At 48.1% G+C, this 11,457-nt stretch overlaps 1 protein-coding gene across 5 annotated transcripts in view; it reads left to right on the forward strand.

Moving 5' to 3' along the window:
- Positions 1 to 7,577, forward strand: part of Wscd2 (WSC domain containing 2) — an 88,562-nt gene extending 80,985 nt beyond the window's left edge. For all 5 annotated transcript variants that reach the window (XM_021163700.2, XM_029478113.1, XM_029478112.1 and 2 more), the window contains exon 9: positions 5,654 to 7,577. In XM_021163700.2, coding sequence (XP_021019359.1) covers positions 5,654 to 6,006 — 353 coding nt within the window. In that variant the 3' untranslated portion in view covers positions 6,007 to 7,577. The remainder of the gene's footprint in view (positions 1 to 5,653) is intronic.
- The last annotated feature ends 3,880 nt before the right edge of the window (positions 7,578 to 11,457 follow it).

The following is an 11,457-nucleotide window of genomic DNA, read 5'->3' on the forward strand; positions in this document are numbered from 1 at the left end:
CACTCACTTTGTAGACCAGGCTGGCCTCGAACTCAGAAATCCGCCTGCCTCTGCCTCCCGAGTGCTGGGATTAAAGGCGTGCGCCACCACACCCGGCCCACAAAAAGTCTTATAACCATTATTGAATTTAGCAGGAACATTCCAGATAGACACAACTCTCTAAACCATTTTTAAATGACTAAAGCAATGACTGACTATTCAAAATACAAAGGCTTTGTTCAATTGGGGAACATTTAATCCCAGGTTTAAATGTCCATTTAGTCAAAGGATAAACAAAGGGTTTGTTGTTGTTGTTTTAAGTGTTTTTTTTTTATTGTAAAAATTACTAAGAACAAATTGATACTTTAAAAAGTATACAGAATTAAGCATCAATTTTATCTCAGGGTATTTATTGAATTGACCTTAAGTTTTATAGCTTCAATAGTATTTTAACCTCGTTATAACCATATCCATTTTTTAAACAATCCTTTTGTGACATATTTTGATCTTATGATTATTACAAAATTTAGAAAACAATTTTAATGAGGTAATTTTAAAAGGAAGTTCAGGAGGCTGTAATGTAAACCATAGGACATATGGAATCTTCACTATCCAATAGTTATAAATCCAGGTAAAGGACACTGACTACATTTAAATGAAATATTTGTTAGAGATTTAAGCCACTCTGACAAGTACCTTGAAGTGTTTTGCTTTTGAGTAAGTTTTGGTTTTGGTTGTCACTAATGGAAAAAGCATTTCCTTTTATTGGTCTTTTCCAGGCATCAAAAGTATAAGATGTCCAGAGTACAACAGAAGCTTAGCATTCATGACTTTATGACTCTTTTTAATTAAAAAGAGTCTAATAATTCCATTAAATATCTAATTACAGTGTAGCACATTAAGAAGATCTGTAAATTCTAAAATCTCTATGCCAACCCCAAAGTAAGTTTTTAAAATGACAATTCAAAAAATACATATTTAGGGTTTTCTCCCACATTGGCCTTGCCAAGATACAGATCTTGAACACCCCCCCTCCCTTTTCGTTCCTTTGCTTTTAAAGAGACAGTGGTGCTCAAAGCTATTCCTGATATGCTGGCATGCATATAAACACTCACATATAAACAAGACATACTGAAAGCACAGACATGAGCTAGCTTTTTAATCTCTGGGATAAAGAGCTGTGTCTGGGACAGGATGGGATGGGGTGTGGAGGGGAGGGTTGGGGGAGGGCAGCAACTGTCACTAGGAAAAATGTAAGGAGAGATTATGTCATAGTTACTTCATAGCCTACGGTGATAAGGACCAAGGAGGTAACATCTTCATCAGAATCATATCCTGTTATTAAAGTTATTCATGTTGTTTAAATGTTTAAATTTGAAGACATGCTAATTGTCCCAAAGAAAGATATAGGACCGGGGGCTGGAGAGTTGGCTCAGTGGTTAAGAATATTGACTGCTCTTCCAAAGGACCTGAGTTCAAATCCCAGCAACCACATGGTGGCTCACAACCATCTGTAATGAGATCTGATGCCTTCTTCTGGTGTGTCTGAAGACAGCTACATATATCTACATATAATAAAAAAATAAATCTTTTTTTAAAAAAAGATATCGAACCATTGAAAGAGCCATTAAAAGAATAAGAAATAAGAAATAAGAATAAGAAAGAGATTTAGTTAATGTGGTCACACTGGGTAGGGGGACAATGAGATCTGGCAAACCCCTCAGATTTGTTTTTTAGGGACCTGAAATAGAACGTGAGAGGGGTGAGCAGTCTGTTCTCTCTCTCTGTCTGGGCTTCAGACTTGCCTATAAGGTGTTACAATGTTGCCAGAACTCTCTGAAATCTCTCTCAGGGAGACACTTTCCCCTCCAGCTGGCAACCCTCCCCTCTCTCAGCATGAGCGTCCTGGGGGAGCGCCTATATCCTTAGGGTCCTCTGCTTCACTGTCTATTAGTCACATATCTCTTGAGAATATCTTCATTTCCACCAGACTGGTCACTCCAGGGATCAAGTTTTATGATGACGATGCTCTAGAAAAGCCATGTGTTACTACAAATGACCCAGAGGCAGAGCTGGGTGGGTCTGAGAAATGTCTATGTTTGTGTCAGGGCCACTCATGACATCTAGAGTTTCTTGTTAGACCCATGGAAGCAAAGGAACACAGGACCTCACAGGAAAACAGACAGGAAAACTCTTGAAGATGGGTCTCAGCTTAAGTCCCCAGGAGTGCTGGAGAGAGGGGGCCAGAGACATTTGGTTATTGTTAATAGCCTGAGGAGTCCCCCCAAGTTCAGGCCAAGCTGACATTTTGGGCTTTGAGGCTGAAAGGAAGACCCTAAACCATAAGCATGAGAGTTAAGTGAAAACAGACTACTCAAAAGGCTCAACCAGGGAAAGGAAGGCAGGCTGGCTGTTTTGGAGTTTGCCTTGGTTTTGACATAAACCCCTCTAGAAAGGTGGTGGTGGTGGTGGTGGTGGTGGTGGTGGTGGTGGTGGCTTTTGGTTTGGGGATTTATTTGGGGGGTTGGGTTTGTTTGGCTTGGGGTGGTATTTGTTTTTTTGTGGGGGGTTGTTTTTTGTTTGTTTGTTGGGTTTTTTTGTGGTTTTGTTTTGGTTTTGGTTTTTTGGGTTGGTTGGTGTGGGGGCTTGTTTGTTTGCATTTACTTTGACGCACGTGACTCTAAGAGCTCCTTACTATTCTGAGTTACCAATTTGATCACGTTTTTTGGGAGAGTGTTTTATGTTTTAGTTAAAGCGGCTGCTGATCTGTTTTTAAAGACGTTTATTGCCTAGGACTTTTGTTAAGCGCAAAACCTACACCTGGAGGAGGAAAGTGACTTGGTCATCTTTAGTCTCCCCCCACGCCCCCCCCCCACACACAAACACTTGTTAGTCAGCAATTATCAGTCACCAAACCTTAGGGCCGGTGAGAGGACCAGATGGCCATTTGTCTGCAGGCACTTCCTCCTTTCTGGAGGCCTGGTTCCGCCCCCGCCCCCTCCCCCACACCCACCCCCTCTCCCTCTGTTTTCTCTTGAAAAAATCACATGTCTATTTTAACTAGGGAGTGTGTGTTTTGGGTCAGTTTTATCCCACTGGGTCTGTGGTTATCCTACATGTTTACACAAACATGAAGGTGGTGAACAAACCTTCGTTTGTATCTTTCCCAAAGAGCCAACATCCTAGCACTCGGGAGGCAGAGACAGGCTGTTCTCTGAGTTTGAAGCCAGATGTCTACAGAGAAAGTTTCAGGGCAGCCAGGGCTACATAGAGAAACTCTGTCTCAAATCAAAAACAAAAAAACACCCTAACAAAAAGAATGGAGCATGTTTGTTGAGTTTCCCCCACTGACTCCACCACACTTTGGGGTGGGGTGGGGTGGGGTGGGGTAAGAGGGAACAGTTGCCTCTTGTCTCCAAGGGCTGTAACATCAGATGATCATAAAACTCCTAAACTAAAGGTCACAGGAGAAGTAGCAGAATAATAGAAGCAGAATTAACCCTTTAAGGAGGAGTTGGGAAACAAAGGCCAAAAATTAACAAACCAAAACATTTCAAAGACAAGGAGAACCAAGACAAAACACAAACCAAAATCCCCTCAGAGTTTCACAGGCAAATGAAATATACGGAAAAACAAGGTAAACAGCCGAATCTAAAATGTCTTTAGAGTTCTGAGCACAAACAAGCCAAATCAAAGGTTAGACCAAAACCTTTCCAACAAGCTTTCAAACAAGCGCTCAGAGCAGATACTTTAAAACAAATACTTTGAAAGCAGACAAAGAGAGATACTTTCTGTATCTCTTTTTGTATCACAAAGCTTGATCTGTAACCAGCTCAGAACAGACAAATAGGCTGTCCACAAAACCAGGGGAGGTCAGGAGCAGGAGACTGAACTCAGCAACCAACCACCCGGCTGAGGAAACAAAACCAGATGGCCAAGGCTCAGTGGATCCAGGCGATTCCTCTGGTGGAAACGTGGGTCGTTTGTAGGAACCTAACATGCCACCATATCCGATGACATAAAAACCATCGCTCTCATCTTAAAGGGAATGTGAGCGAGCTTATTCTGAAGCCAGTTAGTGACCGTGGCCCAGAAACGCGGATATAGGTTACTCCAGATTCTGTGTTCCAACTGGGAAGCAGGTTCGTGAGGTGTTTGTAGTTTGACAAGACAAAGTCATGAACCCAGGCAGTTTAAAAGAGGCGGATACCACAAGCCAGGGAAAGCCTTTCTATAAGACCAAGGTGCTGACGAATGACATTCTTAGCCTTGGGGCTGGTAGAAGCTAGCTGTCTTGTTTGTTTTAAAGATTTACTTATTTTTATGTATATGAGTACACTGTAGCTGTACAGATGGTTGTGAGCCTTCATATGGTTGTTGGGAATTGTATTTAGAACCTCTGCTCCCTCTGGTCAGCCCTGCTCGCTCAGTTTCTGCTCACTCTGGCCCAAAGATTTATTTATTATTATAGTCTACTATATTTATCTATTATTATAGTCTACTGTAGCTGTCTTCAGATGCACCAGAAGAGGGCGTCAGATCTCATTACGGGTGGTTGTGAGTCACCATGTGGTTGCTGGCATTGGGACCTACAGAAGAGCAGTCTGTGCTCTTACCCGCTGAGTCACCTCGCCAACCCCTGTCTTGTCTGTTAATAGATTCCAAAAAGTTTCTACTAGTCAGGGGGTGTTAGTTCCAACAGACAGATATGCAAGAGCGAGCTGTGCAGCCAGTCTTTGCTACAGTGTGGGTTCTGTTTCCTTCCACCCTTCTCCCCTCTTTCCTTCCACCCTTTCAACCCCTAACACTAGAGAGAAGAAGAAAAAAAGACAAGAGGGGACAGAAAAAAGGAATATTATGGTTAGACTAGTTCCTGCCGATTACGTGTGTCAAGTTTCTTAGGGCCCCTAGATCTTTGCCATTAGAATCCAAATTTTTCTTCTTTCTCCTTTTTATTTTTCCTTTCCCCTTTTTATTTTTTTCTTTCTCCTTTTTATTTATTTTTATGTATTTTTTTTCTTTCTCTTATGTACAACTATTCAACAAACCACAACCAACAACCCTTCCCACTCAAAGCCCTAGCATTTATCTACCCTCTGAAAAGTCCCCGGAATCCCCAGTGTCACACAATTGCAGAACCCATCTGCAGCTGGCAAAATGATCTGCCTGCTAGGGCATGAGGCAAATCATAAGACAGCTGCTGTGGACAGTCTGAAGCAGCCCCTACCCGCACCTGGGATTAAAGCAAAAGCAAATTCTTACATTCCTAAAGAAACCAAAATTGTCACTACCTAGGTGTTCCAGAGGTCTAGGCCTAGCCCAAGGTAAGCGAATTAGTCCCTGGATCTGCAACATTCCAACCTCCCCCACAGAACTACAGTCTCTGCCCATACAGCTTCTCCTTGAGGTCCAAATCCAGAGCTTCCAGCAATCTTGGCAAGGGAGCGCTCTCTGCTCCCAGCCCTTCCTGTATAATCCTGCATCTCTGTGCCTCCACAGTTTGGTGATATCTGTTTACAGGCTGTGATTCTGTGTATAGGGCTGTGCCTGTAGTAAACCAGGCACCAGCCAGGGGTGTGTTACCCAAAAAAGCACACGTGGGTTTCAGGACTCCCGAAGGTTTGTCATCTGCCCATCTATCTAGTGGCGGGCTGACGCTCTGCTCTCTCCGCAGAGTGGCCCGAGTTCGTGAGGAACTATGCCCCGTGGTGGGCCACACACACGCTGGACTGGCTCAAGTTTGGCAAGACCGTCCTGGTGGTGCACTTCGAGGACCTGAAGCAGGACTTGTTTACGCAGCTGGGCCGCATGGTCAGCCTGCTGGGCGTGGCAGTCAGGGAGGATCGGCTGCTGTGCGTGGAGAGCCAGAAGGACGGCAACTTCAAGCGCTCGGGGCTGCGCAAGCTGGAATATGACCCTTATACAGCCGAGATGCGCAGGACCATTGCTGCCTACATCCGAATGGTGGACACGGCGCTGCGCAGCCGCAACCTCACTGGGGTGCCTGATGCCTATGGCCCAAGATGATGGGCAGCCAGGGAGGGACCCAGCATCCGGTGCCCCTTGGCTTCAAAGAGCTGGCTTCCCTCTGGCACAAAGACAGCCCCCGGCTTCTGCCTGCCTTCAGAAAGGCCCCTCTGAGGCCTCAGGAGGAGATATCTAGACACCTTTCCCTGGAGAGTAGGCTGCCTGGTTTGGGGTATCCCAGACCCTGCCATTGGTGGTGGGAGAAGGGAGAGGCTATCTGGCAGAGGTTGGGAGGGTCTGGCTGTGGCAGCTGATGGACATTTTGCAAGCAATGATCCTCTTCTGACTGTGTGGGCCCTTGCCTCTTCCCCTGAGCAGGCACCAGCTTTCTGATCTCTCTCAGGCCACCTCTGTGTGACAGACGGCTGGCTAGGACCTGTCTCCGTGGCCTTGGGCGTCTGACTTCTGAGGACCATGGAGACTGGTGCTCTGGCATTACAGTGGGAACTGCATCCAGGCTAAAGCACATAAGAGGCCCAAGCCGGGTGTTGTCCCCTCTCCAGGACAGCGACCCTGTCTTGTCTGCTTGTGCTGTCGTGTCCTGGGAGTGGGGGTGACATTGGGGTTCTTGATCCTTCTTCCAAAGTCCCTTAGGTACCAAAAAAAACCAACCCAACAGGTTGGCCATGTGCCACATACGGAAGCCCGAGGACCCAACATTGCAGGGTGGGGCCTGAACTGGCTATCTTACACTGCCCGGACTGATCCCTTAACCAGGGAGTCCTTTACTACCCCAGGGCAGGGAATAAAAGTGCTCCAACTCAGAGGGAGCCACACCCAAAACAGTCCCCTACCCTCTAAGCCATCAGCCTCCCTTCCCTTGCTTGTAACCCTACAGGGCCAGCCCCCACTGGGGACTCCTCAGAGTCCCCACTAAGAATGGCTCTTCATTCCCATTATGCCGCTGCTCTTTCTCGACGACGCTGAGACACCAAAGGATTTCTGACTCGAGTCACTGATCACGTTTTAGGAAGCATGCATCCAAGATCCCTGTCTCCCACACCTTGGATCCCTCTGGCTTCCCCTCCGGCCCTTCACCGTTCCCATTACATAAACGCAAAAGCCATAGTCACAGCCCCTCGCTCTTCTGTTCGGAGCAGCCCCTCCCCCACCCCCACCCCCGCAGCCTTGGGGGGGGGGGGGCAGATGAACACTCATTCCCACCTAGCCAAGGAACCCTGGAGAAGATTCGTGAAGAGAGAGATATATTTTTTTAAGAGGAATATGACCAAGACATTCTGCCCCTTGGACACTGGCCACACAAAAAGGAGAACTGGCTTCCCTTTCCCAACGCCCTCATCTGGAGGGTTTGGACCACCCCAGGGCTCAGCCAAGGGGGCTCTGAATGTATTTTGTACGGTGTTTCCCCACCCCAGACTAATTTCTAGTTCACTTTTCACTGGGCAGTAGAGGGCCTGGCCTCCCCTCCTGCTTGGAGGTCAACGCTCTCTGAGAGACTCTGGGTCCAGAACATGGGCCAGTTCTTTGCAAGTGGCCTCCTCTGGTCACGAACTTTCTGTTCAAAGATTCCTCAGGTCAACACTATCATTAAAAGAGAGTTTTGTTGCTAACTGGCTGCCCAGTTGTGTGTGGCATATTCACACACGGGGTGTTTCCTCCAGCGTGTATGTGTGTGTGTGTGTGTGTGTGTGTGTGTGAATGAGAGAGGAGAGGGAAGGCCGAAGGTGTGAAAGTCTCTGGATTTATCATGCACAGATGTGGATGAGAGTGTCTGTGGGAGAGAGATGCCCAGGGACCCCGCCGTTCCCCATCTCCATCAACAAACCCCCACCTGGCTTCTGTCACCAACCTGACTGGGCCTTCTGTGGGGAAGGCTGTGACCAGAGACTTACCCAGTCAGAGGGAGGGGGAGCTTTTAATGTTGTCTTGTAGGCAGTGAGGGAGTGGGGCTGCTGAGATGGGTGGAGAAAAAGCAGGGAGGGGCTTCTCCCCACCCAGAGTCCTGGGCCACCAATGCAGGAGGAGCAGGAAGAAGGACTTCAGTGTCAATCCCTGGGGGAGGGGACGCTGTCATGGAAGCCATGCTGGGTGACTGAGCTCATCTGGGCCCGGGCCAAATAAGGTGTCAGTGTTAAACCAAGTCTGACCTGTCAGAGGCCCCCCTCCATCCTAGACCCTTGAACTTGGGCTGACCAATCCTAGATTCTTGCTTTGAACCTAAGACCCATCTATGTCTCTAAGGCTACCTTCACCCACCTGTTCCCACTGAAGGAAGCCATGTGACATCAAGCTGGCCTAGATTCTTGGCTCAGGACCATAAGCCAGGCATCTACCTCCCACTCCTTTCTGATGTCACAAGTCCATAGCCAGGGGTGAGGCTGGGCTGAAAGCGCCTGTCACAACAACCAATGCCTGCCCTTCCTGTGGCCATCTGGAATCAAGTCTTTATATTTCAGACTTGGGAGGAATGAAAGTAGCTTTTTTTTTTTTTAAACTCACACATACTTCCCGAGCATGAATTACCACCAGTCCGCCACAGGCCCTGTGTGCCCTGTTTCAGAGACTTAAAAAAAGGACTTAAGAACTCTCCATTTCAGGCTGGAGAGATGGCTTAACGGTTAAAAGCACTGACTGCTCTTCCGAAGGTCCTGAGTTCAAATTCCAGCAACCCACATGGTGGCTCACAACCATCTGTAATGGGATCTGATGCCCTCTTCTGGTGTGTCTGAAGACAGCTACAGTGTACTTACATATAATAAATCAATCTTTGGGCTGGAGCAAGCAGGGCTGGAGTGAGCAGAGGTCCTGAATTCAATTCCCAGCAAGCACATGATGGCTCACAACACAGCTACAGTGTACTCACATACATGAAATAACCTTTACAAAGAAAAAAAGGAAGGGAAAGGAAGCAGCATGAGAGAATCCTGACTGCTAAAAGTATTTAAAAAAAAAAAAAGAATTCTACATCTCTGTGGGGTTCACAGAAAGCATTTGGGGGAGGGGAGCGAGGCCCCTGGTGGCCCCTATGAATGGCAGAGACTGCTGAGCCCCAACATGGACATTGATTCCAGAGCTAAGACTCTCACTGGGGAAAGCAGTGTGGACAGGAGCTGGGAACTGGGAGTCATCCAGGCTGGATCCTGCTGTCTTCCCAGTGACTCCCAGACTCAAGTAGAATACGGCTGATTATGGGAATCAATTCCAGGTTTGTTTCCCCAGGCGCCCTGGAGGTAGCTGCATCCAGTGTGGGAGGGGAGAGGAGAGGCAGTGGGGGATGCAGGCAGCTCCTCCTAGGACTAGTCTCCTTGCCACTCTTTGTTTTCTTTCTCCTCATCCCTCCTCCTTTTTGCCTTAAAGCCCTGATTTCCCTCTTTGAGGTCTGACTTCCTCCAGCTGCCCTATTGTCCCTTTCCATTCTGCCTGCCCCTGACTGTCCCCTCTGTCTTTCTCCATCATCCTCACAGTCCTCCTCTCTGTCCTCCTCACTGTCCTCTCAATCCTCCTCTCCATCCTCCTCAATGTCCTCTCCATCCTCCTCACTGTCCTCTCCATCCTCCTCACCATCCTCCTTATTCTCCTCCTCTCCATCCTCCTCATCCTCCTCTCCATCCTCCTCCTCCTCACTGTTCTCTCCATCCTCCTCATCCTCCTCTCCATCCTCCTCCTCACTGTTCTCTCCATCCTCCTCATCCTCCTCCTCTCCATCCTCCTCACTGTTCTCTCCATCCTCCTCATCATCCTCCTCTCCATCCTCATCGTCCTCCTCTCCATCCTCCTCATCATCCTCCTCTCCATCCTCATTGTCCTCCTCACTGCCCTCCCATTCTCGGTCTTCCCACTGATGCTTCAAGTGTCTCCCCCACCTCTACCCCTTGATCTTAGAGCTCTCTACTTCTCTCCTCTTCCCTTCCTCCCTCTCTCCCACCCCCATCTCCTCATCCTGCAGAGTGGGGGTGGCTCTGTGGGATCCAGGCCTAGTGAGACAAATGTACCCAGCCTGGTAACCAAGGAAGTGGTTTCCTTAGCAACAGAATCTGCAGAACCGGGGCTGTGCTGTCACTGTCCTGTCCTCAGCTCTGCTGTTATGGTAATAGGCTTGAGGGAGGGAGGAAGTGAGAGAGGGAAAGGAAGGAAATGAATATCCGACAGTGCCTGACTCAGTATGACTGACTGCTGGAGGAGATGATACCTCTTACTCAGTATGACGCTGCTGGGGTCCCTCCTCATGGGGGGAGGGAACAACACCCCAGCATCAGCTCACGGTCAAAATATTCAAAATTTGAGGCACAGAAGCTGGAGAGATGGCTCAGTGGTTAAGAGCACTGGCTGCTCTTCCAGAGGTCCTAAGTTCAATTCCCAGCAACCACATTGGTGGCTCACAACCATCTGGAATGGGATCTGATGCCCTCTTCTGGTGTGTCTGAAGACAGCAACACTGTACTCATACATAAAATAAATAGATATTCTTCTTCTTTTATTTTTTAATCAAGGCACAGAGGGAGTGAGGACAGAGAGAGGGCAAGCAGAGGGTGCTGGGGTAAGCAAGCAGAGGACCAGACCCCACACTGGAGGTAGAGACAAGACAAAAAAGGGCCAGCAGGGCCTCGAGCTCCCAGCTTCAGCAGTTCCCACCCCAGGGAATCCTGTGACTAAGATCCCAGTGAGATTTCCCGACTGAGAACACAGTGTCAAGAGAGCCCTATCCCCTGGGAATTCTGCTGGGCAGAGATGGAGAAAGAAGGGCACAGAGAAAGCTGCAGACATCTCCAATTCTATCCTCTGTTCTGAACTGCTGAGGAGAGATGTGGAGGCGGGACCCACCCAGGGCATGATGGGAGGCCTGAGAGGCTTAAAGACGTTAACTAACTCACACTGGGACACAGCCACTGGTGACAGTGCCTGGTGTTGAAACCAGAAACCATCAGAGCCCGTTTGGAAGTAGCAGAGGCAGAGGGTGTACTGGGAAAGAAGGGGAGGAAAGGAGACAGACAGACAGACAGCCTTAAATCATTGCCCTGGCATTGTTTTATACCCTGACTGCATGAGACTGTAAATGACTGTCTCCAAGAAAAAAAAAAAAAAACCAAAACCTGTCCAGGTACATTCGTTCCCCCTAGAGAGACAGATGGGATGTAAGAGGTATGTATGGGGTTTAGGGGCAGAGAGCTGTTCATGGTGACACGGAAACATGTCCCACCTCTTTCCAGAAAACACTGACTGATGTATGGCAGTGAGGTGCCCTCAGCGACGTGTTTGTTCATTTGTCTACAACAGTTCACTATCTCCATCAGATTTACAGCCTGCAGTCTGCAAGCGTACAGGAGAGAGACATCTGGAAAGGAGGGCACACCTCAGAACAAGAAGGAGGAGGGATTGGGTGTTTCTGCCCCACCCCTGTCTTGCCTCTCTGCACAATAGTGGCTAAATTCCAGCAGCCGCCCCCTGCAGGCAGCCCTGTTGCTGATTGGAAAGTGCAGGCCTTGAGGGAGG

The sequence above is a fragment of the Mus caroli genome, chromosome 5, assembly GCF_900094665.2.
Source record: "Mus caroli chromosome 5, CAROLI_EIJ_v1.1, whole genome shotgun sequence".
NCBI classification, from domain to species: domain Eukaryota; kingdom Metazoa; phylum Chordata; class Mammalia; order Rodentia; family Muridae; genus Mus; species Mus caroli.